The sequence below is a fragment of the Aotus nancymaae genome, unplaced genomic scaffold, assembly GCF_030222135.1.
Source record: "Aotus nancymaae isolate 86718 unplaced genomic scaffold, 86718_ANA_hifiasm-v0.15.2.pri h1tg000028l, whole genome shotgun sequence".
NCBI classification, from domain to species: domain Eukaryota; kingdom Metazoa; phylum Chordata; class Mammalia; order Primates; family Aotidae; genus Aotus; species Aotus nancymaae.
In genome coordinates, this window is record NW_026988441.1 from 3,909,821 (window position 1) to 3,937,580 (window position 27,760).

A 27,760-nucleotide genomic window follows, 5' to 3' on the forward strand; every position below is an offset into this window, starting at 1 on the left:
GCGCCTGGCCCACACTGTTTTATAACTTTTAAACAGCTATTATACTGTTTCATGCCAATGAATTGGACAGTTGGAATGAAATGGCCAAATTCTTTGAAAATCACAGTTTACCAAAACTGACAAATATGGAAAAAAAAAAACTAGAAGAGTCTAATGACTGTTAAAGAAAACGAACCTGTTATTAAAAACTTCCCAGAAAGAAAACACAAGACCAAGTTGGCTTCGTTGGTGAATTTTTCTGAATATTTAATAAGGGTATACCACCAGAAAATAGAATCAGAGAAATCACTTCTCAGTTCCTTTTAAGAGACTATTACAAGTTTAATGTAAAACTTAGCAAGGATAGTAGAAAAAAGTGAAATAACAGAGCCATTTTTATATAAACATAAACACAGAAATTCTAACCAACTCTTGTGAGATATATTATAAATATTTAAAGTACATCAGGACTAAGTGTGGTTTATTCCAGGAATTCAAGAGTACTTTAACATTCAGAACTTAATGAACATAATTTATAATGATTTACATAAAAGAATAATAATATGATCATCTTAATATATGTAGAAAATGCATTTGATAAAATGCAACCTCTATTCATGATATAAGAAAAAGAAACAGCAAACTCTTTGCAAACTAAAAATAGAAGAAAACTTCCATAGTTTGTTTTTTAAAAATAGCTATAAAAAACCTTACAGCAAAGATTTTACTTTATGGTATAAACGTTTTACTTTAAAGTCTTCCCCTTATTATACGCTATCTTATCTAACTCTTACAAATCTCCATCATTCTTTCTCTTCTCATGTTTCCCATCTCCACTTACCCCAGGGTACAGGCAGAGGTCGAAAAACCAAAAATAATACTAATATTATAGTAGACGGACTGTCTATTTCTTAGCTCCAAATCAGGGACGCAACAGCATTTTTCCTGAATAAATACTTGAGCTGCTCATCCTTCAGTGCCTCAATATGACTCAAGAGTAGATGAAGCTGGAACGGGCATTAAGGTAGGATGAGACAGAACTCAAAAGATCCCTGACCCTGTCCTCACATTGTCTGTAACGCAACCTCTGCCGGAGGTGAAGCAGAATTGGTAGTCGTTTCAGTGGTTGGGGCTGAGTCCTCAGACAGGGCCCTCTCCAGACTGCTGGGTAGGGAGTGGATCAGTCTCTCTCGGAAGTCCTGGCCCACAAAGACATAGAGCATGGGGTTGAGGCAGCTGTTGAAATAGGCCAGAGCACTCACTGGGTTATTCAGGACTTCAAGGATTTTGTACTTGCCAAAGAACAACATCTCTTTGAGCCAGACTGTTTCCAGAAGGGCAACCAGTTGAAAGGGGAACCAACAGATGAAGAAAGAAGCCACTACAGCAGTGAGGACCCGTAAGGGACGGCTGGATTTAATCATGCCCTTTTTATGCATCTTGGCTGCAATGAGCCCATAGCAGATGACAACAATGGACATGGGCATGCTAAAGCCGATAACAAACCGGATAATCCCTCTGGCTGTCAGCATGGTAATGCCCACCTTTAACCTCTCCTCATGGGTGTCAGCCCAGGACACAAAGTTGAAAGTACAGTATGTGTCCCCGTTTGGAAGAGTCACTGTAGTCAAAAAGAGGAAAATTTGCAAGGTAAGGACTAGGGCAAGAATCCAAGGTCCCATGATCACCTTCATGGCCAGACTCACAGTGCGGTGGTTCTGGGCCCAGACTGGATGCAGGACACAAATGCAGCGGTCCAGTGCAATGAAAGCAATCAAGAAGACACTCCCAAAGAGGTTGATGTCCACCACGATGTGAATTAACTTACACAGGAACCAGCCAAAAGGCCATTTTTCTCCCATGGCCGTGGAGACCATCAGGAATGGTAGCGTGGCAGTGAAAGAAAAGTCAGCCAGGGCCAGGTTCAGGTAACAGATGGTGGTGACTGTGCGTGTCATCCGGAATCCAGCCACCCAGATCACAAGCCCATTGCCCAGGACCCCGAGGACAAAGGTGACCCCAACCACCACCAATGAGAGGATCCGCAGACCAGCGTAGCCAGCAGACTCATAGGAAACTTCTTCACTTCCATTCAGAGGAGTAGAGAAGTTGGTTTCCATCTTGCCGGCACCTGAAACATTCCAGCAATGGCCATTTCTGAGCTGTGGAACCATCTTACAGCATCTGTATTCAACTTTCACTAAAGCGCACACTCCTACCAGGAGACCCACTCTATCTGCTAAGCCTTGCTGACAATGGTGCTATAGAATTGGCATTCTCTTGGATGTTTCTTTGGGAAGGGATAGTCCTCCATAGTCCCATCATTATCAATATGCATTTCACTTATCAGGCTGATCACTTCACCAAGAGGATTACAAGGCTCTGTCCACTAGCAGAAGTACTGAACTTACATTGTATGGACAATGGAGAATTAAGCAGAGGCAGCTTCAGCATTGTGAGAAAGGCACAAGACTCAGTCAGAAGGTTCACATCTGCGTCCCCCATCACTCAATGCAAACATGCTGGCAAGCTCTGCAACATATCTTTCAGCCCCAGGTTCTTCCAGTCTCCCAGCTCCTGTCCCTCACCTGGGAGAACCCTTGATCTATTGTTTGGCTAGTACTCAAGATAAAATTTGAGGGTTTGGCTTGAGGTTATTGTTGAAGAGGATTTTGAGCAGTCACTGGGAACATGTAGTAGTGTGGTACATCCTGAGGACTCTGAACTGGAGAAAGTCAGCAAAGAGGGTCCCATCTCTGCTGTCTACCCCCTGCCTTTCCCTGTCCCCACTTGATGTGGAGCTCTTCTCTGTTTGGAATGCAAGTAATTAGTGCCCATTTGTATAGCTTTGGTGTCTGTGGGATAAACACTATGAGAATAATAAGTTGTGTTAATACTTATGAAGTTCTTATTAGGGAATATGCATTGTGTTAATTACTACATATGGGATCCAGTTTGGCCTATGTAATAACTCTGTAATATTACTTCTAGTTTGCATTAGAATAAATTGATGCTCAGGGTAATTGTGAAATGTGTTGAAGGTCACTTAGGTAGTAGATAATAGATTAAGGGCTTCAGTTCAGCTTGGCCTGACTTCCAAACCCTTACTTTTGACAGATATTGCTGGTTGCCCACCCAGAAACTGTTCCCCATTCTTCTCTGCTCAAAAACTGGCAATTGTGTTTAGTTACTCACCCCACAGAGAAGGTGTCCTTTCTCTGTGTTGGGAGTAAATCTTGACTAGTCTAATTAGCACTAACTAGAATCCCTTTTACTTTGCAAGGGATTGCTTTAGCAGTGGACACGTGACTAAATTGTGGACAATAACCTTGTAAGAATATAACCTGCAGAGCTTCTCAGATCTCGTTTCTTTTTCTTTTAAGAACAAAAATCCAAAAAATGTAGTCCCTGCCTCTGGTCCGGGTCACATCTGTAATTTTTGTTCAGATTCAACACAAAGTTCCTTGCCACTTGAGCACATTTTCTTATGCTGTGGTGTGTGGACTTTATCAGAGACATCCGGGCTGCCTGTTAAAATTGTATTCATTATTCTTAGCAAACTAATGCAGGAACGGAAAACCAAATACCACATGTTCTTACTTACAAGTGGGAGGTAAATGATGAGAACACATGGACACAAAGAGGGGAACGCTGGAGCCTACCAGAAGGCGGAGAGTGGGAGGAGGGTGAGGATCGGGAAAAATAACTAGTGAATATTAGGCTTAATACCTCGGTAATGAAATAATCTGTACAATAAACCACCAGGATACAAGTTTACTTATATAACAAACCTGCACATATACCCCTGAACTTATAATAAAAATGAAAAATATATATATTCTTAAATCCCACTCTAGAATCTGTATAAAAGTCAGGATGATTTGTTATGGCCATGAGAATTTGAGAATCATCTCAGACTGGGCTATTCAGCATCTTTAAGAGAAGCAGCAATTCCCTAGCACTTGTTCACATCTAACGCTCATAGTAACACTGTGAAGCAGCCGTCACACTGGGGGGAGTTCATGGCCCAGGGACTTCCGTAGTGTTTTCAGTGTCGTGCCCAGCCAGTCAGTGGAGGCAGCAAGATTTGCAAACCAAGATGAACAACTCCAGAGCCACTGCCTTTGTATACTGAAGTCCTGCCTTTGAAAGGGGTTCCCCCAAGATTGCTAGGATAGGGCCATGCCTCAGTCTGATGATTTTTAGCCCTCTTTTTTTTTCTTTTGAAACAGTCTCACTCTGTCACCCAGGCTGGAGTGCAGTGGTGCAATCTTGGCTCACTGAAACCTCTGCCTCTCAGGTTCAAGAGATTCTCCTGCTTCAGCCTCCTGAGTAGCTGAGATTACAGGTGTGCGCCACCACACCCAGCTAATTTTTGTGTTTTTAGTAGAAACGGGGTTTCACCATGTTGGTCAGGCTGGTCTCGAACTCCTGACCTCGTGATCTGCCCGCCTCGGCCTCTCAAAGTGCTGGGATTACAGGGATGAGCCACCGTGTCCAGCCAACCCTCTTTCTTTTACTCATTTCTTTTCTTCCTGCTGTTACCAGTCACTTTCACTGAGGTCTTCCATGGGACATTGTTTAATGTAACTCAGCGTTTCTCAGCCTTGGCATCATTGACACTTGGGGCTGGGTAATTCTTTGCTGTGGGGGACTGTTCTCTACAGAGTAAGATGTTTAGCAGCATCCCTGGCCTCTATCTGCAGATACCGGTAGCAACTCCCTCTTCAGGAATGACGATCAACAGTTTCCATAAACATTGTCAAAGGTCCCCTCAGAGGCAAAGTCACCCTCAATTGAGAGTCACTTTTATAAAGAAGACTGGGCTCTGGAGTCAGCTAGATCTCTATTCTAGTCCCACCTGTGATATGTCTTCAGTGTGAGTTCCTGGTCAGTGAGAACTCTTTGAGCCTCAGTTTTCTGCTCTGCAGAAAGAGGACAATTTTATGGTGAAGTCTAACTTTCAGGTGAGGGTTAAGTGAGGATAGACATGGAAATGTTTTAGCCTAGACTGAGTAAGTCTGTGACAAATGGGAATGCTTGGCCCTCACCAGGTTGTGTGCTGTGTTATGGGGCTTACTTAATCCATTATGAAGCTCAAGGTCGGGACAAGAACGATGCTTATAGCAATAGTAGCTTCTACTCATGAACGTTATCCACACGCCAAGAGTCTCTCCTTTAAGCCTCACAACTCCTCTCACAGGATCTGTGGATGGGCTGTGTTAACATGTGTAAGCACTGAGCACATCCTGAGACGTGGTGAATATTGACTAATAGTGATGTTAGGTTGGTGCAAAGGTAACTGCAGTTTTTGCCATTGAAATAATAGCAAAAAGTGCAATTACTTTTGCACCAACCTAGTAATTATTATAACCATTGTACAGACGAGGAAGTTAAGATTTAGACTGGCTACATTAATTGTTCAGCGTTCCCAGGTAGAAAGAAGTAGAGCTGGAATTGGAGCTCACCCAGATTGAGTACAACAGAATTGTGCTGTTAACCCTCTCCCACCCCATTGTTCCTCAGCAGACTCAGATTTTCTCTACTCACCCTCTGAACATTCTACAAGGCACTTAGAAGACATGATTTATCCATAATCCCAAATTCATTTTAAAATGTTGATACAGGCCAGGCACAGTGACTCACGTCCGTAATCCCAGCACTTTGGGAGGCCAAGTCAGGTGGATCACTTGAGGCCAGGAGTTGGGGACCAACCTGGCCAACATGGTAAAACCCCATCTCTACTAAAAATACAAAAATTAGCTGGGCATGGTGGCAGGTGCCTGTAATCCCAGCTACTCTGGAGGCTGAGGCAGGAGAACCACTTGAATCTGGGAGGCAGAGGTTGCAGTGAGCTGAGATTGTGCCACTGCACTCCAGCCTGGGTAAAAGTGTGAAACTCCATCTCAAAAAAAAAAAAAAAAAAAGATACGGCAAGAAAGGATGATTGTGCAATGACAGGTTAACAAGGCAAAAGTTGCAAAGTTTTGGGTCCACCCTAGTTGTAATATGAGGAGAACTGCGAACCACAGATGATACCTGCACTGATTATGAGGCCTGCTATTTGGTGAGTCCTCAATATGTGCCAGGCGCTATATATTTTATCATCTCTTATTACAACATCCTTGCTTTGGGATAAGTGCCATCCTTGCGTAATCGGTAGGAAAGTACAGCTCAGAGAGGGGAAATGACTTGCTCAATGTCACAATTATTGAGAGTTGCAACTGAGTTGATGACCACAGATTTCAGATGAGAACTCAGCAGTTCCTCATTAGGTTAGTCAACTTCTTCACGCGCTCGCTATCCCACACCTTAATGATTTCAGCCCCGCTTTCTCCAAAAAGTACCTTATTTAGTCTGTTTTCCCCACTCCCAGCAGATGCCCTTGACTGACATTATAATGAGAAAATGGTAACAACCAGTTGTGAAATTCTCAGCCTTTCCTCCCCTAACCCTCAGTCTACCTGCCCCTGTCACTGTCAGTAAAGACTTATTATTCTTTCCAGTAACTTCCCTCCCTACATTGGCTCGGGATGCCCTCTCACCTTCCCACTAACTTTCCTTCTGCATTTCTCCTTCCGTTTTCTGCCAGAAACAAACCCTTAAGATTTTATTTCTGCTAGATCATTCTCACTATTACATAAATATTATCATATCCCCTCCCTTTAAAAAGAAGCCATCCTTGGCCAGGGGTGGTGGCTCATGCCTGTAATCCCAACACTTAGGGAGGCTGAGGCGAGTGGATCACTTGAGGCCAAGAGTTTGAGACCAGCCTGGCCAACATGGTGAAACCCCGTCTCTACTAAAAATACAAAAATTAGCTGGGCCTGGTAGCATATGCCTGTAATTCCAGCTACGCGGGAGGCTGAGGCGGGAAGACCTCTTGAACCTTGGGAGGCGGAGGTCACAATGAGCTGAGATCCCACCACTGACTCCAGCCTGCGACAGAGACTTTGTCTCAAAAACAAACAACAACGACAAAAACCAAAAAAATCCTTAGACTGTGTTCCTTTCCGGCGTTAACCCTGCCTCTCCTAAGAATTCTTTCTGTGAAAAGAATTTACAACCAGATTTTGGAAGGAGTTGTCTGTATTTGCTGCCTTTGATTCCTCGCCTCATCTTTTCTCCTGAATCCAGTGCGTATTGACTCCAGTCCTTAGCACCTACCTGGTACATTTTCTTGAGAATGCTTACGATCTCAAGGCTGCAAATCCAGTGGGTGTAAATACATACTGGTTCTTATCTCAGTGCTTTAGTGATATAGGACCCTTCGGATCTCTTCTTTCTCCTTAAATTACACTTTTTCCTGTGCCATGAGATGATGCGTGTACACACACACACACACACACACACACACACACACACTCTTTCACTTGCCTTTAAAGTTCAGTTGACCACCTCTTTTCAGTCCCCTTTGCTAGTATTTTCTGCTCTAAATTTGACTCTAAATTTAGGAGAGTCCCACAGCTTTTACTTGTTCCCCACCTCTCTTGTCTCTATATGGCATTTCCATAGGTGATGTTATCCAGTCTCAGGGCTTACAATATCATGCTGTCTTCTCATCTAAATTATCAGCCTTGGCCTTACCCTGGTGCTCCAGTCTGATATAACTGTCCCCATGGGAGTCCCATAGACACGGGCTCAACCAAATGGTTGATTGTCTCATCCTCCCAAACCTGCCACTCTTCCAATATTTTGTGTCTATTTGAGTTTAAACATTCGGTTGTTAAAGCTTCCAAAAGAACTTATCTTTCATTTCCCTTTCTCTCACCACAATCCCATCCAAGTCCTATTTATTCTATCTACAGAACCTGCTGAATACACAGCCAGAGCCATCTCCATCTCCAATACCCATGTCCACGGTCCTGTAAGGCATGGATGTTTGCACCAACCTTGCAAATAGCTTGTTCCTGGTCCTGCTTTCTCCTGCCCTACAATCCAGTCTCCAGAAGAAAACCAAATAAGCTTTTAAAAGGTCTAATAAGATGGTGATGTTATTTTATTTTTTAGATGGAGGCTCGCTCCGTCACCCAGACTGGAGCATGGTGGCACAATCTTGGCTCATTGCAACCTCCGCCTCCCAAGTTCAAGCGATTCTCTTGCCTCAGCCTCCCCAGTAGCTGGGAACAGGCGTGCGCCACCATGCTCAACTAATCTTTGTATCTTTAGTAGAGACAGCGTTTCACCATGTTGGCCAGGATGGTCTTGATCTCTTGACCTCGTGATATGCCCATCTCGGCCTCCAAAAGTGCTGGGATTATAGGCATGAGCCATAGCGCCCAGCTGGTGATGTTATTTTTAACACCTTCCAATGGCTTACAGACTTCTAACTTATCCTTATCTTATGTTCCCTGAAGCACCCCTGGATCTACCCTGTGCATCCCTCAGACCCCATCTTGGCACTCTGACGGGACACGCTGTGCTCCACCCTTGAACCCTCATTCCTTGAACATGCTCATTGTCATCCCAGGGCTTCTGCCGTCTCTGTTCCTTCTGCCTACCGTGCTCATCCTCTTAAGCTTCTCACATCTGGCTCCTTCACATGTTTGTTTGTTTATTTATTTATTTACCTTTGAGGTGGAGTTTTGCTCTTCTCGCCCAGGCTGGAGTGCTAACCTTGGCTAACTGCAACCTCCGCCTGTCTTTTCCCTCAGCCTCCTGAGCAGCTGGGATTACAGGATTCCACCACTACACCCAGCTAATTGTTTTTTGTATTTTTAGTAGAGATGTGGTAATGCAATCCCTAAATGCCAGCCACACATGTGATTCACAACTTTCTAGTCGCCATGTTAAAAACATAAAATCATTGGGAGAAATTAACTGTAATAATATATTTGATTAAACCCCACAAATCAAAAAGAATATCATTGGAACATGTAACCAACATAAAAGTTTTTAATGAAATAAGTTGTATTGTTTTTATCATACTAATGATTAAACTACACTAAGTAGCCAAGTGCGGTGGCTCACACCTGTAATCCCAGCCCTTTGGGAGGCCAAGGTGGGCGGATCACAAAGTCAGGAGATTGAGACCGTTCTGGCTAACACTGAAACCCCGTCTCTACTAAAAATACAAAAAATTAGCCGGGCGTGGTGGTGCACGCCTGTAGGCCTAGCTACTTGAGAGGCTGAGGCAGGAGAATCGCTTGAACCCAGGAAGGGGAGGTTGCAGTGAGCTGAGGTCACACCACTGCACTCCAGCCTGGGCGACAGAGCGAGATGCTGTCTCAAAAACAAAACAAAACACAACAAAAAAACAAAAAAACTACACTAAGTATATTTTACACTTAAGCACATTTCAGATCAAGATAAAACCATGAGAGCTGAAAAGCCACATGTGGCAAGTGGATACTTCATTACAGCACTACTCTAGAATTTAGGAGGCATCTGTCATAGAGCAGGTGTTCCAACAATAAATTTTACATTGTCAGACCCCAACTTACCAGCAGCTAAGCTCCTTTTCCTCTTTCTGTTTCTTGGCTTCCTGTGGAGCAACAGAGGCTCTCAGGGCTTTTGCAGAGACTTTATTGAAGGACAGGGGGAGGGACAATGGAGCTAGAGCCAATCCCCTAAGCGAAACTCAGGATGTGTTATAACTTTCAGAAGACACCTTGGATATGCTGTCAGCAGACTCTTCTTAGAAATCTGTGTGTCTGAATTTTCCTTCACCTCTAGCCTTCTGTGGGAGACTGGAGTTCATGCTTCCAAATATCAAAGCCCAAGGAATCTGAATGGCCAGCCCTTTCTTCTTCAGAGTTTCACGAAAACGAAAGAAACGATTGCTGGAGTGAGAAGAGTTACAGCCACACAATAAAGAACAGATATGGGTAAGGAAAGCTCAGTTCTCTACTTACGCAGTCCTTCTGATGTATGGGTTTTTCCCACATCAAGCAATTCTCCAGTTCTCTGGGGTCACCACTGGGTCTCTCACAATTCAATTCAGTTCTGACAGTCGCTTGGAGTTAGTGTCAGATTCCACAAGTTAAAGGGCTCACTCTCCCAAGACTGTCCTCTGGACACCAATCCAAGTCCCAGATGGCCACCTGTACTTCTAACTGACTGGGCATAAATCAGGGTTGGGGGAATGTTTATAACCCCTTCCTCTATTTTGATAATTTGTTAGAATGGCTTAAGAAGGCACATTACTGGACGGGCACTGTGGCTCATGCCTGTAATCCCAGCTACTCGGGAGGCTGAGGCAGTAGAATCACTTGAACTTGGGAGGCGGAGGTTACAGTGAGCCAAGATCATGCCACTGCACTCCAGCCTGGGTGACAGAGCAAGACTCCATCTCAATCTCAAAAAAAAGAAAAGAAAAGGAAAGAAGAAGGCACGTTACCTACATTTACTAGTTTGTTATGAAGGATACGACTCAAAAACAGTCCAATGGAAGAGACGCATAGTGCAGGTATATAGTGAGGGAAGGGGTGTGGTGATGCATGGGGCTTCCAAACTTTCCAGGGAACCACCCTCCTGGCATATCTAAGTGTTCACCAACATGGAAGCCCATCAAATCTCATTGTTCAAGACTTTTTATAGAGTTCAGTTTCCAGTCTCCATCTTCTCTTCCGGGATGCTGGTGGGTGGGGCTGAAAGCTCCAGCCTTCTAATCACTTGGCCTTTCTGTTGGTCAACCCCATCCTAAGGCCATATGGATGGCCCCACATTAAGTCATCTCATTGGCATATACTCAGCTCTGATCAAAAAGTGCTCTTGGCCGGGCCCGGTGGCTCACGCCTGTAATCCCAACACTTTGGGAGGCTGAGGCGGGCAGATCACGAGGTCAGGAGTTTGAGACCAGCCTGGCCAACTTGGTAAAACCCCATCTCTACCAAAAGTACAAAAAAACTAGCCAGGCGTGGTGGCACGTGCCTGTAGTCCCAGCTACTCGGGAGGCTGAGGGAGAAGAATTGCTTGAACCCAGGAGGTGGAGGTTGCAGTGAGCCGAGATTGCACCACTGCACTCTAGCCTGGGCACTAGAAGGAGACTCTATCTCAAAAAAAAAGTGCTCTTTGTGAATAACCAAAGGCACTCCTATACTCAGGAAATGCCAAGGGTTTAGGAACCTTGTGCCAGGAAGCAAGGACAAGACCAAATATAGTCATTGTTACACCAAAGTGGTGCTTAAAGAAACAGTAACCAGGAGCATGGAGAGAGGTGAATGAGCAACACCCTTCGCCCCATGCCATCACCAAGATTAACCCCCTAAACTTCTGCTACTAGGGAGATAATTTGTGGGACATCATCTATCGGTCTGTGTATTGGTCTGTGGCCCCGGGGGTTGGGGACCCCTGCTGTATGTGAGGTCAGGAGCTATAGTAGCTTTCTTGGGGCCATGAAGTGGCAATCCCCAGGAATAGAAGGTAGCATATGAGGGATAATAAAGAGAAAAGATTAAAATAAATATAGTTGTTGATGATATTGCCAGATATAACCTAGCCTAGTAGTACCCTCTTGCGAAATTCTTGTAAAGTGAACCATAAATTTTGTCTTTGTTCTAAGCCGTGCTGTCCAACCCATGGCCCAGGATGGCTTTGAATGGGGCCTAACACAAATTCATAAACTTTCTTAAAACATTATGAGATTTCGGGGGATTTTTTTTTTTTAGCTCATCAGCTATTGTTAGTGTTAGTGTATTTTATGTGTGGCTCAAGACAGTTCTTCTTCCAGTGTGGCCCAGGGAAGGCAAAAGATTGGGCACCCCTGGTTTAAGCCATTGTTAGGTGTAATTTTAAATTGTAATTTACTTAGAATTAAAAACAGCAGCCGTAGCTGGGCACGGTGGCTCATGCCTGTAATCCCAGTGTTTGGGGAGGCTGAGGCAGGAGGATCACTAAGCCCAGGAGTTTGAGACGTGCCTGGGCACCACCACAGCAAGATACCATCTCTTAAAAAAAAAAAAGAAAAAGAAAAAAAGAAGAAAGAAAGAAAGAACAGCCTTAATGAAACAAGGCCTTGGGAATAATGCTTTTAGGATCAGTGTCATTATTTCTGTCTCTCTAACTGTCTTACCATATCTCTCCATATATCTCTGATACCCTTGGAATGATGCTTAATATTTCAGAAAAACAGTTATCTCTTTGGGCTGGAAGACAACAAATGAGCTTCCACAAGATCAGAGGATTACGGGGTTAATCTTGGTGGTGTGCATGGGTGTGGACGCGCTGTCCCGCCAGCTGTCTCAGCTTCCCTGTCTCCCTTACCTCTCTCTGTGTTTCTGGTCTCCATCCCTCATGATTTCTTCTCTACCTTTCATTGCTTCCCTCTGATTCTTCCCACCACCATACTTGCTCCTTTCCCTACCTTGACCCTTGGAGGGAGAGGGGGCCTGGACACCCGGATTTCTTGGCCCTTGATGTTGAGACTGTTGAACCTCTGCATCCCACAGAGACTGAGGCTGAGAAACACAGTCAGGTATGTGAGTTCCTAAACATGGCCCAGTCCACTGTCCTAATGCCATTAAAATAGATAGTATAGGCCAGGCGCAGTGGCTCACACCTGTAATCCCAGCACTTTGGGAGGCCGAGGTTGGCGGATCACCTGAGGTCAGGAGTTTCAGACCAGCCTGACCAACATGGAGAAACCTCAAGTCTACTAAAAATACAAAATTAGCCAGCTGTGGTGGCACATGCCTGTAATCCCAGCTACTCAGGAGGCTGAGGCAGGAGAATTGCTTGAACCCGGGAGCGGAGGTTGCAGTGAGCCGAGATTGTGCCATTGCACTTCAGCCTGAACAATGACAGTGAAATTCCATCTAAAAAAAAATGAGGTAGTGTATTGGTGTAATTCTTGGGATCATCAAAAATCAGAAGAAGCTCTGGTTTCCTATTTCCTGTTGCCCAACTGCTTTCAGTCCCCTTACCCCTCCTCCCGTTCCTTGGTGTATGTTTTGTAGAGACCATTAGAGCCTGAGTCACTCTCCCCAGGAGACTTGGACCTAGAACTGCCCAGAGCAGGACCACAACTGGTGGAGAGTCCACGTAAGAAACATATTCCAGGGGACTGGGTAGCTTGACACAGACACACTTAATACACCAGTGAACACAATAGACTTTTTAGTTGAAGAAGGATATGGAGTTGAAGGATAATTTTTTTAGAGGTTCTAGATAGGCCAGGTGCGGTGGCTCATGCCTGTAATCCCAGCACTTTAGGAGGCCTAGACGGGTGGATCGCTTGAGGTCAGGAGTTCAAGACCAGCCTGGCCAACGTGATGAAACCTCCACCTCTATTAAAAATACAAAAATTAGCTGGAGGTGGTGGCAGGTGCCTGTAATCCCAATGACTTGGGAGGCTGAGGCAGGAGAATTGCTTGAATCTGTGAGGTGGGGGTTGCAGTGAGCTGAGATGGCGCCACTGCACTGCAGCCTGGGTGACAGAGTGAGACTCCATCTCAAATAAATAAATAAATAAATATATAGGCTCTAGCTTTTATTGGGGTCCTGATGGGAATGATGGAATATAGAGATGGTACGCTGCTGCAGGAGAGAGAGGGGATAAGTGAAGGAGGGAAGTTCTTGAGTAAATGAGGGAGTACATTTTGCAGGATCGGTAGAGGGTAGTTCTTGGATGGGAACACGGGTTTTCTGGTCATTGAGGTGAGGGCAGAGAACAGCGATGCAGCAGCCGGCAGAAGGAGAATGTGGTGGAGCAGGAGGCAGGGGCATCAGCTTGAGGGCATGAGTCGGGGTGGGAAAGCCTGTTTGGTTTGAAGCTTTCACGAGAAAACAAAAGAGCCCTAATGATGATGATGGGTCATGGGGAAATGAGTGTAAAACAGAAGGAATCACCTTTCAGAGCAGTGATGAGTCTCCGAATAAAGAGACTGGTTCCGCGCGGTGTATGGGACCCAGCAGCGGAAAACAGCCCTGCTCTGTGGTGCATTTGCAGACATAGGCTGGTCACTTCTTCTCAGGTCCTAGTTTCCTCTTCTGTCACACAGTGATGATGCTGTATAGTCAACGCTGCGCTTGTTGAGATCAGAGGCAAGAAAGCTGAGAACATGGTACGATGATTGCCAAGTATAAGGTGCTTCATCGACGGCAGCCACCATGGTCTCTGTTCATTGTAAATCACAGGATTCTCCCTTGAATCATAACTGGACAAAATTGTACAGGCTTTCCTCTCTAGTATGTTCCAGCTCATCACTGCAGAATCTTCCTCATTCATCGCAACAGTCTTTCGAACTGGTTGCCTTAGAGATTCTCGAGGACAAGCAGTCCCTGGGGTCTTCTGGTGGTTGGATGGGTGGTAGGGGAGGGAGAGATCTCTGAGTTGTTTCTGAGATTGTGGAGTATCGAAGTTCAGTAGAAATGTGTGTCACATATGTAGTTTTAAAGTGTCAAGTAGGCACTTTAACAAGAGGAAGAGAAACAAGTGAACTTCATTTTAATAAAATATCTAACCTAAACTTAAATAGCCAAATTATGATCCTTTTAACATGTAGTCAGTATGAAACCTGTTAGTGAGATGGTTCACAATTTTTTCATACGAAGTCTTTGAAGTCTGATGGGTGTTTTACTCCTACAACCCATCTCCAACTGGACTAGCCACATTTCAAGTGCTTCAAAGCCACATGTGGTGAGTGACTAGTGTATTAGACAGCACTTCTGTACCAGTAGCATGGCAGGCCAGAGGCAGAAAGAGACATTTGCTGGAATTTGACAGCCTGGGCTGTTGGGTGACTTTAAGCAATTAACTGAAATGCTCTAAGTCTCACTTTCCTCATCTGCAAAATGGGTCCCATAAAGAAAGTAAAACCTGATGTTAATCAGTGCAGACTGTGCATCAATCACGGGCTCATGCTTTCTGGTTTTAACCCATTTCACCCTCGTAGTAACAATCTTGAGTGAGGCTGCTGCAGGCATTAGAAGAGAAGACCAGCTCTTGCCAAGAGCCTGACATTCACTTTGCATACCTGACCTAATGAAACGTCATACCCAATACATATTGGGACTATGATTTCTATCACGGTCTTCATCATTCCCAAGAGTGCTGAGCCCTTCCAGTGAATGGAGAAGCACCTCCCATCCTTCTGGCCAAGGTAACCCCAGAGGCAAGAGCGAAAACGGAGTCTGTTCTGATTTCTTCTAGCAAAGAATCCATTGGACGTAACACTTTCTTACACATTGTTTATTGTCGCTTATGGACCCATTTGACCTGTCTTGTAAAACTAGCCAAATATTATGCCTTGCCTCCCACAACGACAGAAGAAAGGGAGATTTCATGACCTTAATGAGAGAGAGAGGGAGCAGACTTTGGAGTGGAGCAGTTGCATGGCTTATGGTTCTTATGTGGAGAGCCATGGGTGAGAGAAAGCCTTGGTCCACATTTGTCTGACACTAGGTCAGTAAAGCTGTCTCCCACCGATTTTCTGATATCATACACTGTTAGTTTTTCTCTATTAAATTGATGGCAAAATACACATAACAAAAAGTTAACCATTTTAGGCCAGGCACAGTGGCTCATGCCTGTAATCTCAGCCGAGGGAGGCAGAGGCGGGCAGATCACCTGAGGTCAAGGAGTTCGAGACCAGCCTGGCCAACATGGTGAAACCCTGTCTGTACAAAAATATGAAAATTAGCTGGGTGTGGTGGTGAGTGCCTGTAATCTCAGCTACTCGGGAGGCTGAGGCAGGAGAATCACTTGAACGTGGGAGGCAGAGGTGGCAGTGAGCCAAGATTGCACCACTGCACTCTAGCCTGGGCGAGACTGCATCTCAAACACCAAAAAAAGTTAACCATTTAAAATGTACAATTCAATGACATTAAGCACATCTATAATGTGTTGCAACCATAACCATTATCTAGTTCCAGAACTTCTTATCACATCAATTAAAAACTGCATACATATTAAGCAACAATTCCCCACTTTCTGCTTTCCCCAGTCCCTGGCAACCAATAATCTGCATTTGGTCTCTGGGAGTTTGGCTACTCAGGATATTTCATACACCTGCAATCATACCATATATGAGTTTTTCTTCCTTCCTTCCTTCCTTCCTTCCTTCCTCCCTCCCTTCCTTGCTCCCTTCCTCCCTTCCCTCTTTTTCCTCCTTTCCCTCCCTTCCCTCCCTTCCTCCCTTCCCTCTTTTTCCTCCCTTCCCTCCCTTCCCTCCCTTCCTCCCTTCCCTCTTTTTCCTCCTTTCCCTCCCTTCCCTCCCTTCCTCCCTTCCTCCCTTTCCTCTTTTTCCTCCCTTCCCTCCCTTCCCTCCCTTCCTCCCTTTCCTCTTTTTCCTCCCTTCCCTCCCTTCCCTCCCTTCCCTCCCTTCCCTCCCTTCCCTCCCTTCCCTCCTTTCCCTCCCTTCTCTCCCTTTCTGTCTTCCATCCTTCCCTTCCCGTGGCATCGAAGGCCATGGGAGGACACTGGCCTTTCGGTTGGTTCCTGTGCAAATTCATTTATACCATAGCGGACATCAACTTGTGTGGAAGTGTATTCCTGATCTCCCTCATTGCCCTGGACCGCTGTGTTCGTGTCTTGCATCCAGTCTGGTCCCAGAACCATCGCACTGTGAAAGTGGCCAAGAAGGTGATCATCGGGCCCTGGGTGCTGGCTCTGCTCCTCACATTGCCAGTTATCATTCATGTGACGACAATGCCTGGTAGATTGGGGACAGGGACAGCAGCCTGCACTTTTGACTTTTCATCCAGGACCAATGACCATGAAGAGAGGTTGAAGGTGGCCGTCACCATGTTGACGGTGAGAGGCATCATCTGGTTCATCATCGGCTTCAACGAACCCTTGTCCGTCATCGCTGTCAGCTATGGGCTTATTGCCACCAAGATCCACAAGGAAAGCTTGATTAAGTCTAGTCGCCCCTACGGGTCCTCTCCTTTGTCGCAGCTGCCTTTTTTCTCTGCTGGTTCCTGTATCAGGTGGTGGCTCTCATAGTCACCATCAGAATCCGTTGAGTTATTACTGTTTGGCATGAACAAAGCAATGACAATTGCAAGGGATGTGACAAGTCCCCAGGCCTTCCTCAATAGCTGCCTCAACCCGATGCTCTACGTCTTCACGGGCCAGGACTTCTGGGAGAGACTGATCCACTCCCTGCCCACCAGTCTGGAGAGGGCCCTGACCGAGGACTCTGAGCAGACCAGTGACACAGATACCAATTCTACGTCACCTTCTGCAGAGGTGGAGTTACAGGCAGAGTGAGGAGGGAGCTGGGAGATACTTTCGATCTCCCAGTTTCAGCTTCGTCTCACCTTGAGTTAGGCTGAGTCACAGGTATTTCCTGCTTATTTTAGGGTTACCCACTCATCACAAAAAAAGCCTTTGTGTCCCCTAATTTGGAGAGAATAAACAGATATGAGTTTATTATTGATTTCTTGTTTTGATTTTGGACCTCAGCCTCGGGTGGTCAGAGGTGGGAAATGATGGTAAGAAGCTGCCATCTGCATCCTAGTTTGCCTGAAATGGGCCTGAACGATGCCCATCATTATTAGTCCTGAATTATCAGTAGTGAACGATACCCATCATTCCAGCATAACGATTAGTAGTGCCTACTTCCATTCTGAAAAGTGCCCTGCTGTGAAAAATAAATTATGTAGTCATCCTAGGTAAATGCAGGAGGAGGGAGTGTGAAAGAGTGTGGCTTAAATCAGACAAGGTATACGAAAAGACTTTATGTAAAGCCGTCAGCCTTTATTGGTCAACAAATGAGTAGAAATAGAAAGTGATTTAGATGTCAGCTGAAGACCCCTCATCCCTTGAGATCTACCTGGTTGCCTAATCTTTTGTATCATAAATTTTGAGAAAGAGATTGTCCTCCCCACAAGGCAGGGCCCCCAGGGCCGTGTTTTCATCTCTGACTCTAAGTCTTGCTTCAGCTGAATTAGTCCAATTCACACGATATCTGGTAGTTGCTGCCCTGAATGAAATCAACCCAGAGAGGAACTCAGACATTTCCCTCAATTTCCTGAAAAGCTACCTTAAAAGGTATTTAAATGTGGAACACATTTTACAGAAGCTTGGCAGTGTGGGAATATGCAAGTGGCCAGCAATTGACAAACGCGATGCTTCCAGTTGAACTTGAGACGCCCTTTTAAAAGTCCACCCTCCCTCTTAACTCCTCACCTCCAGATTTCTGCTTTTTTGTTTCTTTTTTAACAATCCAGAGTAATTTAGCCATCTTTCCTTTGACTCTCTTTTTTTTTTTTTGAGATGAAGTCCCCCTCTATTGCCCAGGCTGGAGTGCAATGTCATGATCTCGGCTCACTGCATCCTCCACTTCCCAAGTTCAAGCAATTCTCCTGCCTCAGCCTTTTGGGTAGCTGGGATTACAGGCATGCGCCATCATGCCTGGCTAATTTTTGCATTTTCAGTAGAGACGAAGTTTTGCCACGGTGGCCAGGCTGGTCTTGAACTCCTGACCTCAAGTGATCCACCCACCTCGGCGTCCCAAAGTGCTGGGATGACAGACGTGAGCCACCGCACCCGGCTGACTCTGACTCTTTATCCCTCAGGTCTCCTTTCCCAGCTCAAGCCATTTATCAGTGACAGTATCCACCTTGAGATTTCTGGTGCCTGCTCTTGAAGCAATCATTTAGTTGCCGTTACAGACGCTATCATTTTATTATAAACAAGAAACAGAGGAGTAAAGGAGAGAGAATCAACAGAAAGAAGAGAGAGGAAGGAGAAGCCCGGAGGGTCCAGAGTCCACCTACAGCAGAACCTGTCTTTGGGTGAGGGGTTGGGCGATGAAGGCTGATTTCATTCCAGTGCAAGGTGAGATTCCTGAGTTTTGATGACATGATGTGGTCCTTGGGAATCTAGCTCTTCTCTGGACTCCCACGATGGTTTTCTCTGCATAACCCCCACGAAGCTCTGCAAGCCTTGCTCATCAGCCTCCAATGCATGTATTTAATCTACACCACTGACCCCAGAGGGCATTGTGTGATCCTTGCCTTTCCCTTGCCAACAAAAGGCTTCAATAAATGATGGTTTAAACCTTTTGCTTCTGTACCTCGTTTATAGTTTATAATTACCCAGGATGCTTGCAAATCCGGGAAACCCCTTAGGTCACCAGCTCCATGAAGTCAGCTGAGTTCTTCCTGTGTTGACAGATGGAGAAAGTGAGACCCAGAAGGAGGGTACAGTGAAATAGGAACCTGCTACAAAGTTAGAGAGCACAGCCTTCATACAAGACCACCCTTGCTTCTGATATCAGATGCAAATTTGCAGAATCCCCAGGACACCCTCAGCTTGGATCATTTGCTAGAAAGAGTCACAGAGAGAAAACGGAGTAGAGGATTTGAGCAGAGAAGAAGCGAAAGATGATGAAGCCCCAGATTGCAAGGGGCAGAGAGAAGCTACCAGATAATGTTCCGGTTCCTCTAAGGTCTAGATGTACTGTTTGCAGTTGAACTTCCTTTAAATTCCCTTGTGTTCTGCCAGCGAGGAGGTTTAACTTAAGCCAGCTTGACTGAGTTTCTACAACTCACAACTCAACTATCCATTTCTAAGGTATCCATAGTAAATGTCAGGATGAATCAACCACAGGGTGGTTCCTGTGACTTGAGGCTGAGCAAGAGAATGGGAGAGAGACATGGCTTGCGGGGGATGGGTATTACCCTTCAGGCCACTTACTGGGGGAGCTCCTGGTCTTGCATGAACCAGCAGACAGAGGAGAGGCGATGGCCTGTGATGTGGTCAAAGAACGAGAATAAATGATAGCCCCTGTCTTCTCTCAAATCCTAGCAATATCCAGCTTACCCCTGAATAGTGCCTCTATGGGGGGAAAAAAGATCCCTCTGTCAGAATTTAGACACGGACCATCCTATCAAGTTGACTGGATTGGAATCCAGACCTCATCTCTTATAAGCTCTGTGATCTGGGAGAAATCAGTTACTTTTTCTGTGTCAGTAATTTCCCCTCAAGAAAAAGGTAGCACACCAAAGTGATTTAGTTATAGAGAGCTGGAGACCCAGGAATGCTGGTGCTGAGGCCCAGTCCTAGTGTGAAGGGCTGAGAATCAGGAGAGACAGTGGTGTACTTCCTGTCCAAAGGCTGGCAGCCTTAGGACTCAGAAAGCGCTAATGCTTTAATTTTATGTCCAAAAGCAGGAAAAAAACCCTGATGTCCCAGCTTAAAGGTTGTCAGGCAGGAGGAATTCCTTTTATTCATAGGAGGACCAGCCTTTTTGTTCTATTTAGGCCTTCAACTGATTACATGTGGCTCACCCACAATAGAGAGGGTAAGCTGTGTTACTAAATCTATCCATTTAAATGTTAATATTGGGTTGGATGTGGTGACTCACACCTGTAATCCCAGCACTTTGGGAGGCTGAGGCAGGCAGATAACCTGAGGTCAGAAGTTCGAGACCAGCCTGGCCAACATGGTGAAACTCCATCTTTACTAAAAATACAAAAATTAGCTGGGCATGGTGTTGTGCACCTGTAATCTCAGCTACTCAGGAGGCTGAGGCAGGAGAATCAGTTGAACTTGGGAGGTGGAGGTTGCAGTGAGCCAAGATTGTGCCATTGCACTCCAGCCTGGGTGACAGAGCAAGACTCCATCTCAAAAACATAAAACCTAAAAAATAAAATAAAAACTGGTACTGGATTTTGCAAGAAATAGCAAGTCACCCTGAAGTTATAATTGCATGGCATTTACAATAAAGAGAATTGTAGATTATATTATTATTCTTTGAAAACTGTGTGGTACATATCCTTTATAATCAGTAAAACTATGAAATTTTTTGTAAACATATGTGTTTATACACAGACATACATTTTTCCCCTTGGAGAGCCAGTTGTTAAAAACATTTATCAGCACATCACCGTGTAGAAAGCACACATACTTTGGATCCTGTAACAGTCGTGTTCAGATCCCAGTCGTTACTACTTGTGTGACCTCAGACAAGTAATTTCCCTCTTTGTTTTTTTGATTTTGAGATGGAGTTTCGCTCTTGTTGCCCAGACTGGAGTGCAATGGAGTGATCTTGGCTCAACGCAACCTCTGCCTCCCAGGTTCAAGCGATTCTCCTGCCTCAGCATTCCAAGTAGCTGGGACTACAGGCACGTGTCACCATGCCCGGTTAATTTTTTGTATTTTTGGTAGAGATGGGGTTTCTCCATGTTGGTCAGGCTGGTCTCGAACTCCCAACCTCAGGTGATCCGCCTGCCTCAGCCTCCCAAAGTGCTGAGATTACAGGTGTGAGCCACCGCACCCAGCCCATGTCCTTTTCTGAATGTCAATTTTCTCTTCTTTAACATGGGAGCAGTAATAGCTACCCGAGGGAGGCTTTTGGTTGGAGCTCATGAAGATGAGATGGGAAGCACAGACCTGAGCATCTGTATCATGGCTGGCCAAGCACGGTGGCTCACACCTGTAACCCCAGCACTTGAGGCCAAAGCAGGCGGATCACTTGAGCCCAGGAGTTCCAGACCAGCCTGGGCAACATGGTGAAACAGTGTCGCTACCAAAAAAAAAAAAAAAAGTCAGCCAGGCTTTGTGGCGAATACGTGTAGTCCCAGCTACTCAGGAGGCTTGGGCAGGAGGATCGAGGCTGAGCCTGGGAGGTCGAGGCTGCAGTGAGTTGTGATCGTGCCAATGAACTCTAGCCTGGGTGATAAGAGCAAGACCCTGTCTCAAAATATAATAAAAACATATATATCACAGCCACCATCAACATAAAGACCATTTCCACTTTCCTTGTCTCTTGCTGGAGACAGGGTTGCTTAGTCTCTGTCTTCTGCAATCACACTGACATGACACTTCCTGTATGACCCACCCTATCCGGTCCTCACAGTCCTTTCCCCGTTTGCACCGCCCTTTTGTCAAGCAACAGCTGTAGGGGATCGTTTAGTAGGTATTACTCTGAAGTCCCTGCACCCGGGGTTAGGGGAGAGCAAACACTCTCCTAGTGACCTGCTCTGATCCCAGAGGATCCTTAGAAGAGAACGCAGGGTCCCCGTGAGCTTCTCTAGGGCACAGAGGGCAGCTTGTTCATCACATGCTCACATGTGTCCTGCGCTGGGCTGCCATGTTAGTTTGCTAGGGTGCTGTAACTCATTACCACAAACCAAGTGGCTTCAAACCACAGAAATGGATTATCTCACAGTACTGGAGGCCAGAAGTCTGAAATCAAAGTGTTGGCAGGGTCGGCTGCTTTTGGAGGCTCTGGGGGAGAATCCCTTCCACGCCTCTCTCCTAGCTCCCAGTGGCAGCCGCCATCCTTGCCACCCCTTGGTGTCCTCTCCACACCCTCCGTTCCAAAGTTGAAGTCCTAACCCACAGCCCCTCAGAACGTGTCCTTATTTGGATACTGAATCATGGCAGATGTAATTATTTAAGTTAAGGTGAGGTCATACTGGACAAGGGTGGAGCCATAGTCCTATATGACTGGTGTCCTTACGGAAAAGGGAAATCTGGACGCAGATGCACACACAGGAAGAGCACCACGTGATGAGGAAGTCAGAGGTTGCGGTGATGCCTCCACAAGCCAAGGAATGCTTGTCAGCAGTTCACCAAAGATCGTCAGTGTCGTGCACCAGAAGCAGCCAAGCATGGTGGCTCATGCCTGTAATCTCAGCACTTTGGGAGGCTAAGGTAGGAAGACTGCTTGAGCCCAGGATTTTGAGGCCAGCCTGGGCAACATAGCAAGACCCCGTCATTACAAAATATTAAAAAGTGAGCAGGGTGTGGTGGTGCACACCTATGGTCCCAGCTACTAGGGAGGCTGGAGCAGGAGGATCACTTGAGCCCAGGAGTTCCAGGTTGCAGTAAGCTATGATCATACCACTGTACTCCAGCCCGGGTGACAGACCAAGACGCTGTCTAAAAAATAAAAATTAAAAAATAAGCCTAACCTGGTGAGGTGTCTCTCACCCGTAGTCCCAGCTACTTGGGAGGCTGAGGCGGGAGAATTGCTTGAGCCCACGAGTTCAAGACTAGCCTGGCAATGTGGTGAGGCTTCATCTCTACAATTTTTTTTTTTTCGAGATAGAGTTTCACTCTTGTTGCCCAGGCTGGAGTGCAGTGGCGCAATATCGGCTCACTGCAACCTCTGCCTCTCGGGTTCAAGCGACTCTCCTGCCTCAGCCTCCCAAGTAGCTGTGTTACAGGCATGCACCACCATGCCTGCCTAATTTTATATTTTTATAGAGACAGGATTTCTCCTTGTTAGTCAGACTGGTCTTGAACTCCCGACCTCAGGTGATCTGCCCGCCTTGGTCTCCCAAAGTGCTGGAATTACAGGTGTGAGCCACTGCACCCAGCCCAATTTTTTTTTTTTAATTAGTTGAGCATGGTGACCTGTGGCTATAGTCCCAGCTATCTGGGAGGCTGAGACGGGAGGCTGGCTAAAGCCTGAGAGGCAGAGGTTGCAATGAGCTGATTGCGCCTGGGTCAGCTCACTGGCTCAGAGGCTAGTGGGCAGTGAGCTGACTGTACTCCATCTTGGGTGGCAGAGAAAGAGCCCGTCTCAAAGAAAGAAAGAAAAATCACCAGAAGCTGGCAAAAGGCATAGAAGACATTCTGCCTCACAGCCCTCGGAGGAAACGAAGCCTGCTGGAACGTGCTCATCTTGGACTTTTTCCGAAACTTTGAGACAGTAAGTGTCTGTCGTTTAGTCCCCTGAGTCTGTGTCACAGTCAGCCCTTCTTACGTGTGGTTTCCACATGTAAGGATTCAGCCAATCACAATTAGAAAGCATTTGAAAAAAGCAGTAAAAAACAATACCAATTTAAAAAATACACTCTAACAACTGCGTATCATGTACATTGTATTAGGTATTTTAAGTAAGCCAGGGATGGTTTAAAGTATATGGGAGCACTTTGGGAGGCTGAGGCAGGCAGATTACTTGAGGTCAGGAGTTTGAAACCAGCCTGGCCAACATGGCAAAACGCTGTCTCTACTAAAACTTACAAAAAATAGCCAGGCTTGATGGCGGGTGCCTGTAATCCCAGCTACTCAGGAGGCTGAGGCAGGAGAATCACTTGAACCCAAGAGGTGGAGCTGAAATCCTGCCTCTTCACTCCAGCCTGGGTGACAGAGTGAAACTCGGTCTGAAAAAATCATAAATAAGTAAGTATAAAGTTAGGGGAGCATGTTCATAGGTTATGTGCAAATACTACACCATTTTATGTAAGTGTCTCGAACAAATGTACATTTTAGTATCCACAGGGTCTTGGAAGCGATCCCCAGAGAATACTGAGGGAGATCTGTACTGTTTTCATTACAGAAGTCCTAGGAAACTAGCACACTTGGTCTGTGATACGTGACTCCAGTCTCCACCTCTGTCTTTGCATCACTTTCTTTTCCTTTTTGAGATAGGGTCTCCCTCTGTTGCGCAGGCTGGAGTGCAGTACAATCATAGCTCACTGCGGCCTCGATCTCCTGGGCTCAAGTGATCCTCCTACCTCAGCCCCCCAAGTAACCGGAGCTGTAAGCGTACACCACCACATCCAGCTAATTTTTTAATTTTGTTTTTTTTGCGACAATGTCTCACTGTGTTGCCAGGCTGGTTTTGAAACCCCTGGGGCTCAAGCAATACTCCTGCCTCAGCCTCCCAAAGTGCTGGGATTACAGGAGTGAGACACCACATTCAGTCTTATTATTTCACTTTGGGAGGCATTTTTTCCCCCTAACCAGATGATTCTCAAACTGTATGCAAGAATATGGTCGGGCGCGGTGGCTCACGCCTGTAATCCAAGCACTTTGGAGGCCAAGGCGGGCGGATCACCTGAGGTCGGGAGTTCAAGACCAGCCTGACCAACATGGTGAAACCCCGTTTTAAAAAAAAAAATAATAATAATTACCTGGGGCATTTGTTTAGATCATTTCCACAGCCCTGAGCTCACAAAGTCGGAATAAACGGCAGTTTAGACCAGTAATCGTCGTGTTTACCAGATGCAAACAGGTGATGTGGATGCTTTGGGGTCCGCGGACCAGTTCTGCAAACACTTGAATGTACAATGACAAGAGCCGATGGTGGAGGGTGTGTCTCGTGTGCTTTGTGGCAGCTTCCTTGGTCTCTCTCTTATCTCTCAACATCTGGAAAATGGAAATTATCACAAGGACCAGAAGGGTGTTGGCCAGGACCGTAGCAGGCTTGAAAAGTCAGATCTCATCTCAAAATCTTTAACTGCATGACATCTTCAGAAGCTCTTAAAACCCTTTATCCAAGTAAGGTCATATTCATAGGCTCTGCAGGTTAGGACTTAGATGTATATTTTGGGGGCCACCTGCCAACCCCACGACATGTGGAACCAAGGGTACTGAGGGACAGATGGACTTTATTACAGAAGCCTTAGAAAATGAATACACCTGGCTTGTGGGTTCACCACTCCAGTTTCTGCCCCCATCTTCACATCACCTGCTTCTCCGTGTTTTTTGTCTCTCTCCCTCTGCCTCACTCTTATAAGGGTTTGGGGCTCACTTTAAATCTAGGATACACTCATCTTGAAATTCTTAATTTTATGACATTTGCAAAACCCCTCTTTTCAAATAAGGTTGCAGTCACAGGTTCTGGGGGTTAGAACATCCCCATATGTAATCGTCTCATGTAATATATGGACGGTAAGCCACGGCAGTGTTATTTCCTCTTCATCTTACAGCATTCATGGGGAATGACATTGTGGTTTTGAGCCTCCGGACTGCGGGTGTCTGCAGGCTTGCTCACAGAAGGGGGCCGCCGGACGCCTGCAGCTCTGACTCCTCTATCTGGAGCCCGCAGGCGCGCCCCTTTGGTGACACACCCTCTGTGCTGCACACTGCTTGGCTGCTTGGCTGCTCACCAAGCTGTTCGGAACTTTCTGCTATGTCCTGGGTAAGAAGGTCTATTCACCCCACGCTTGGGGTCCAGGGATTAAGTGGATGCCAAACAGAGTTCCACCCACTCTCATCAACAGGGGTATGGGTTCTCCTTTTCTGCAGGTGGCCGAGGTGGAGGGGGAGGCTCAGAGCCAGGAGGTGGCTTGCGCAAGGCTGCCTGCCTTGGAATCCAGGGGTGTCTGATGGCAGAGCGTGGGCTCCTCCCAGCTCCAACGTGGCCTGCTCCTCAGAGGAGAGGTGGGGTATCCAGAGAGGGTGAAGGGGTGGGGTGTCCAGGGAAGGGTCCCCCTGTTGTCACCTGAGTTAGTCCTGGAGACCTTCAGCCTCTGCTCTTTCAGGAATGTCTAAACTCACCTCATATTCCAGGGTGCTAGACCAACTCTCTCTTAATCTTTTTTTTTTTTAATTGCATTTTAGGTTTTGGGGTACATGTGAAGAACATGCAAGATTGTTGCATAGGTACACACATGGCAGTGTGATTTGCTGCCTTCCTCCCCATCACCTGTATCTGGCATTTCTCCCCATGCTATCTCTTGCCAATTCCCCACCCCCCAACTCTCTCTTAATCTTAAGGGCTATCCTATGAAGGACAAATTGAGATAGTCCCATTTTACAGATGAAAAAAGAGAGGTTCCCAGGAATGAAATGACTCCATGCCAAGAACAGGCAACTAACTGAGATGCAATAAGTATTTGGGTCCCCTTAACTTCATTGTTGAAATCCTAATCCCCAAGGAGATGGTATTAGAAGTGGGCATGTTTAGGGGGTGATTAGGTTATGAGCCCTCATGCATGGGAGTGGTGCTTTTAAGTCCAAGAGAGAAACCCCTGCCCTTACCACCATGTGGGGTCACAGCAAGAAGATTCCATTTGTGAATCAGAAAAAGCACTCTCGCCAGCCACCAAATCTGTCAGTGCCCAGGTCCTGGACTTGCCAGCCTCTGAAGTGTGAGAAATAAAATTTCTGTTGTTTATAAACCACCCAGCTTAGGGTAATTGTTAGAGCAGACAGAAGGGACCAGGACAATAAGAAATATATATCTGGGGCTGGGTGCAGTGACTCATGCCTGGAATCCCAGCACTTTAGGAGGCTGAGGCAGGCGGAGATCAGCCTGGCCAACATGGTGAAACCCTGTCTCTTCTAAAAATACAAAAATTAGCTGGGTGTGGTGACACAATCCTGTAATCCTGGCTACTCGGGAGGCTGAGGCAGGGGAATCACTTGAACCCGGGAGGTGGAGGTTGCAGTGAGCCAAGATTGTGCCACTGCATTCCAGCCTGGATGACATAGTAAAAAAATAAAAAAAGAAATAAATATTTATTTGGGCCATGTGAGGCAGCTTACACCTGTAATTCCAGCACTTTGGGAGGTCTAGGTGGAAGAATCAGTTGAGGCTAGGAGTTTGAGACCAGCCTGGGAAATATAGTGAGCTCCTGTCTCTACAAAAAAAACAATAAAATTAGCTGGGCATAGTGGCACAGCCTGTATTTCCAGCAACTCAGGAGGCTAAGGTAGGAGGATTGCTTGAACCTGGGAGGTTGAGGCTGCAGTGAACAGTGACCGCACGCCACTGCATTCCAGCCTGGGCAACAGAGTGAGACCTTGTCTAAAATATAGAAATATATATTTGTTTCTGCCCCTGATTTCTGGCACAGAGCTCCTAAAATTCTTATAACTTCCTGAGTCAGGAGGTGAGAAGAGCATATTTTGTTGTTCATAATTAGCCCCTATCAGTCATACCTGAGTTTGTACTAATGAGACGGACGTGGGCGGGTGGTTGCCAGAGAGGTGAACCCTGTAACTCCAGTGGAATTTTTAGCCTCATGCCCCAAATTCCAAGAGATTTTGTGATGGAGATTGACTAATCACCAGTGGCCAATGATTCAATCAATCACGCTGTAAAATAAAAATAAAATCCTAAGGCCCTCCCTTCGCTCCCTCACCACCACCACCCACCCGACTCAACAGGACCCTTTCTTGGCCAAAGGGATCCCAGTGAAACCTTAA

The 27,760-nt window shown here is 46.0% G+C and overlaps 2 protein-coding genes across 2 annotated transcripts; one reads left to right on the forward strand and one right to left on the reverse strand.

Moving 5' to 3' along the window:
- Positions 1-221: 221 nt before the first annotated feature.
- FPR2 (formyl peptide receptor 2) lies at positions 222-9,469 on the reverse strand. Its single transcript, XM_012462097.2, has 2 exons — positions 9,423-9,469; positions 222-2,110 (listed from the first exon to the last, which is right to left on the reverse strand). The coding sequence occupies exon 2, from the start codon at positions 2,097-2,099 to the stop codon at positions 1,044-1,046; it is 1,056 nt and encodes a 351-aa protein (XP_012317520.2). The 5' UTR covers positions 2,100-2,110; positions 9,423-9,469; the 3' UTR covers positions 222-1,043.
- LOC110567830 (fMet-Leu-Phe receptor-like) lies at positions 3,600-17,882 on the forward strand. The gene is given in 5 exon segments (XM_064380766.1): positions 3,600-3,665; positions 9,655-9,806; positions 16,624-16,790; positions 16,793-16,881; positions 16,883-17,882. Coding segments are annotated over 5 exon segments (723 nt in total). The 3' UTR covers positions 17,132-17,882.
- The last annotated feature ends 9,878 nt before the right edge of the window (positions 17,883-27,760 follow it).

Excerpts from the sequence above, each read along its gene's own strand:
- FPR2 (XM_012462097.2), bottom strand. The coding sequence starts at position 2,099 with ATGGAAACCAACTTCTCTACTCCTCTGAATGGAAGTGAAGAAGTTTCC.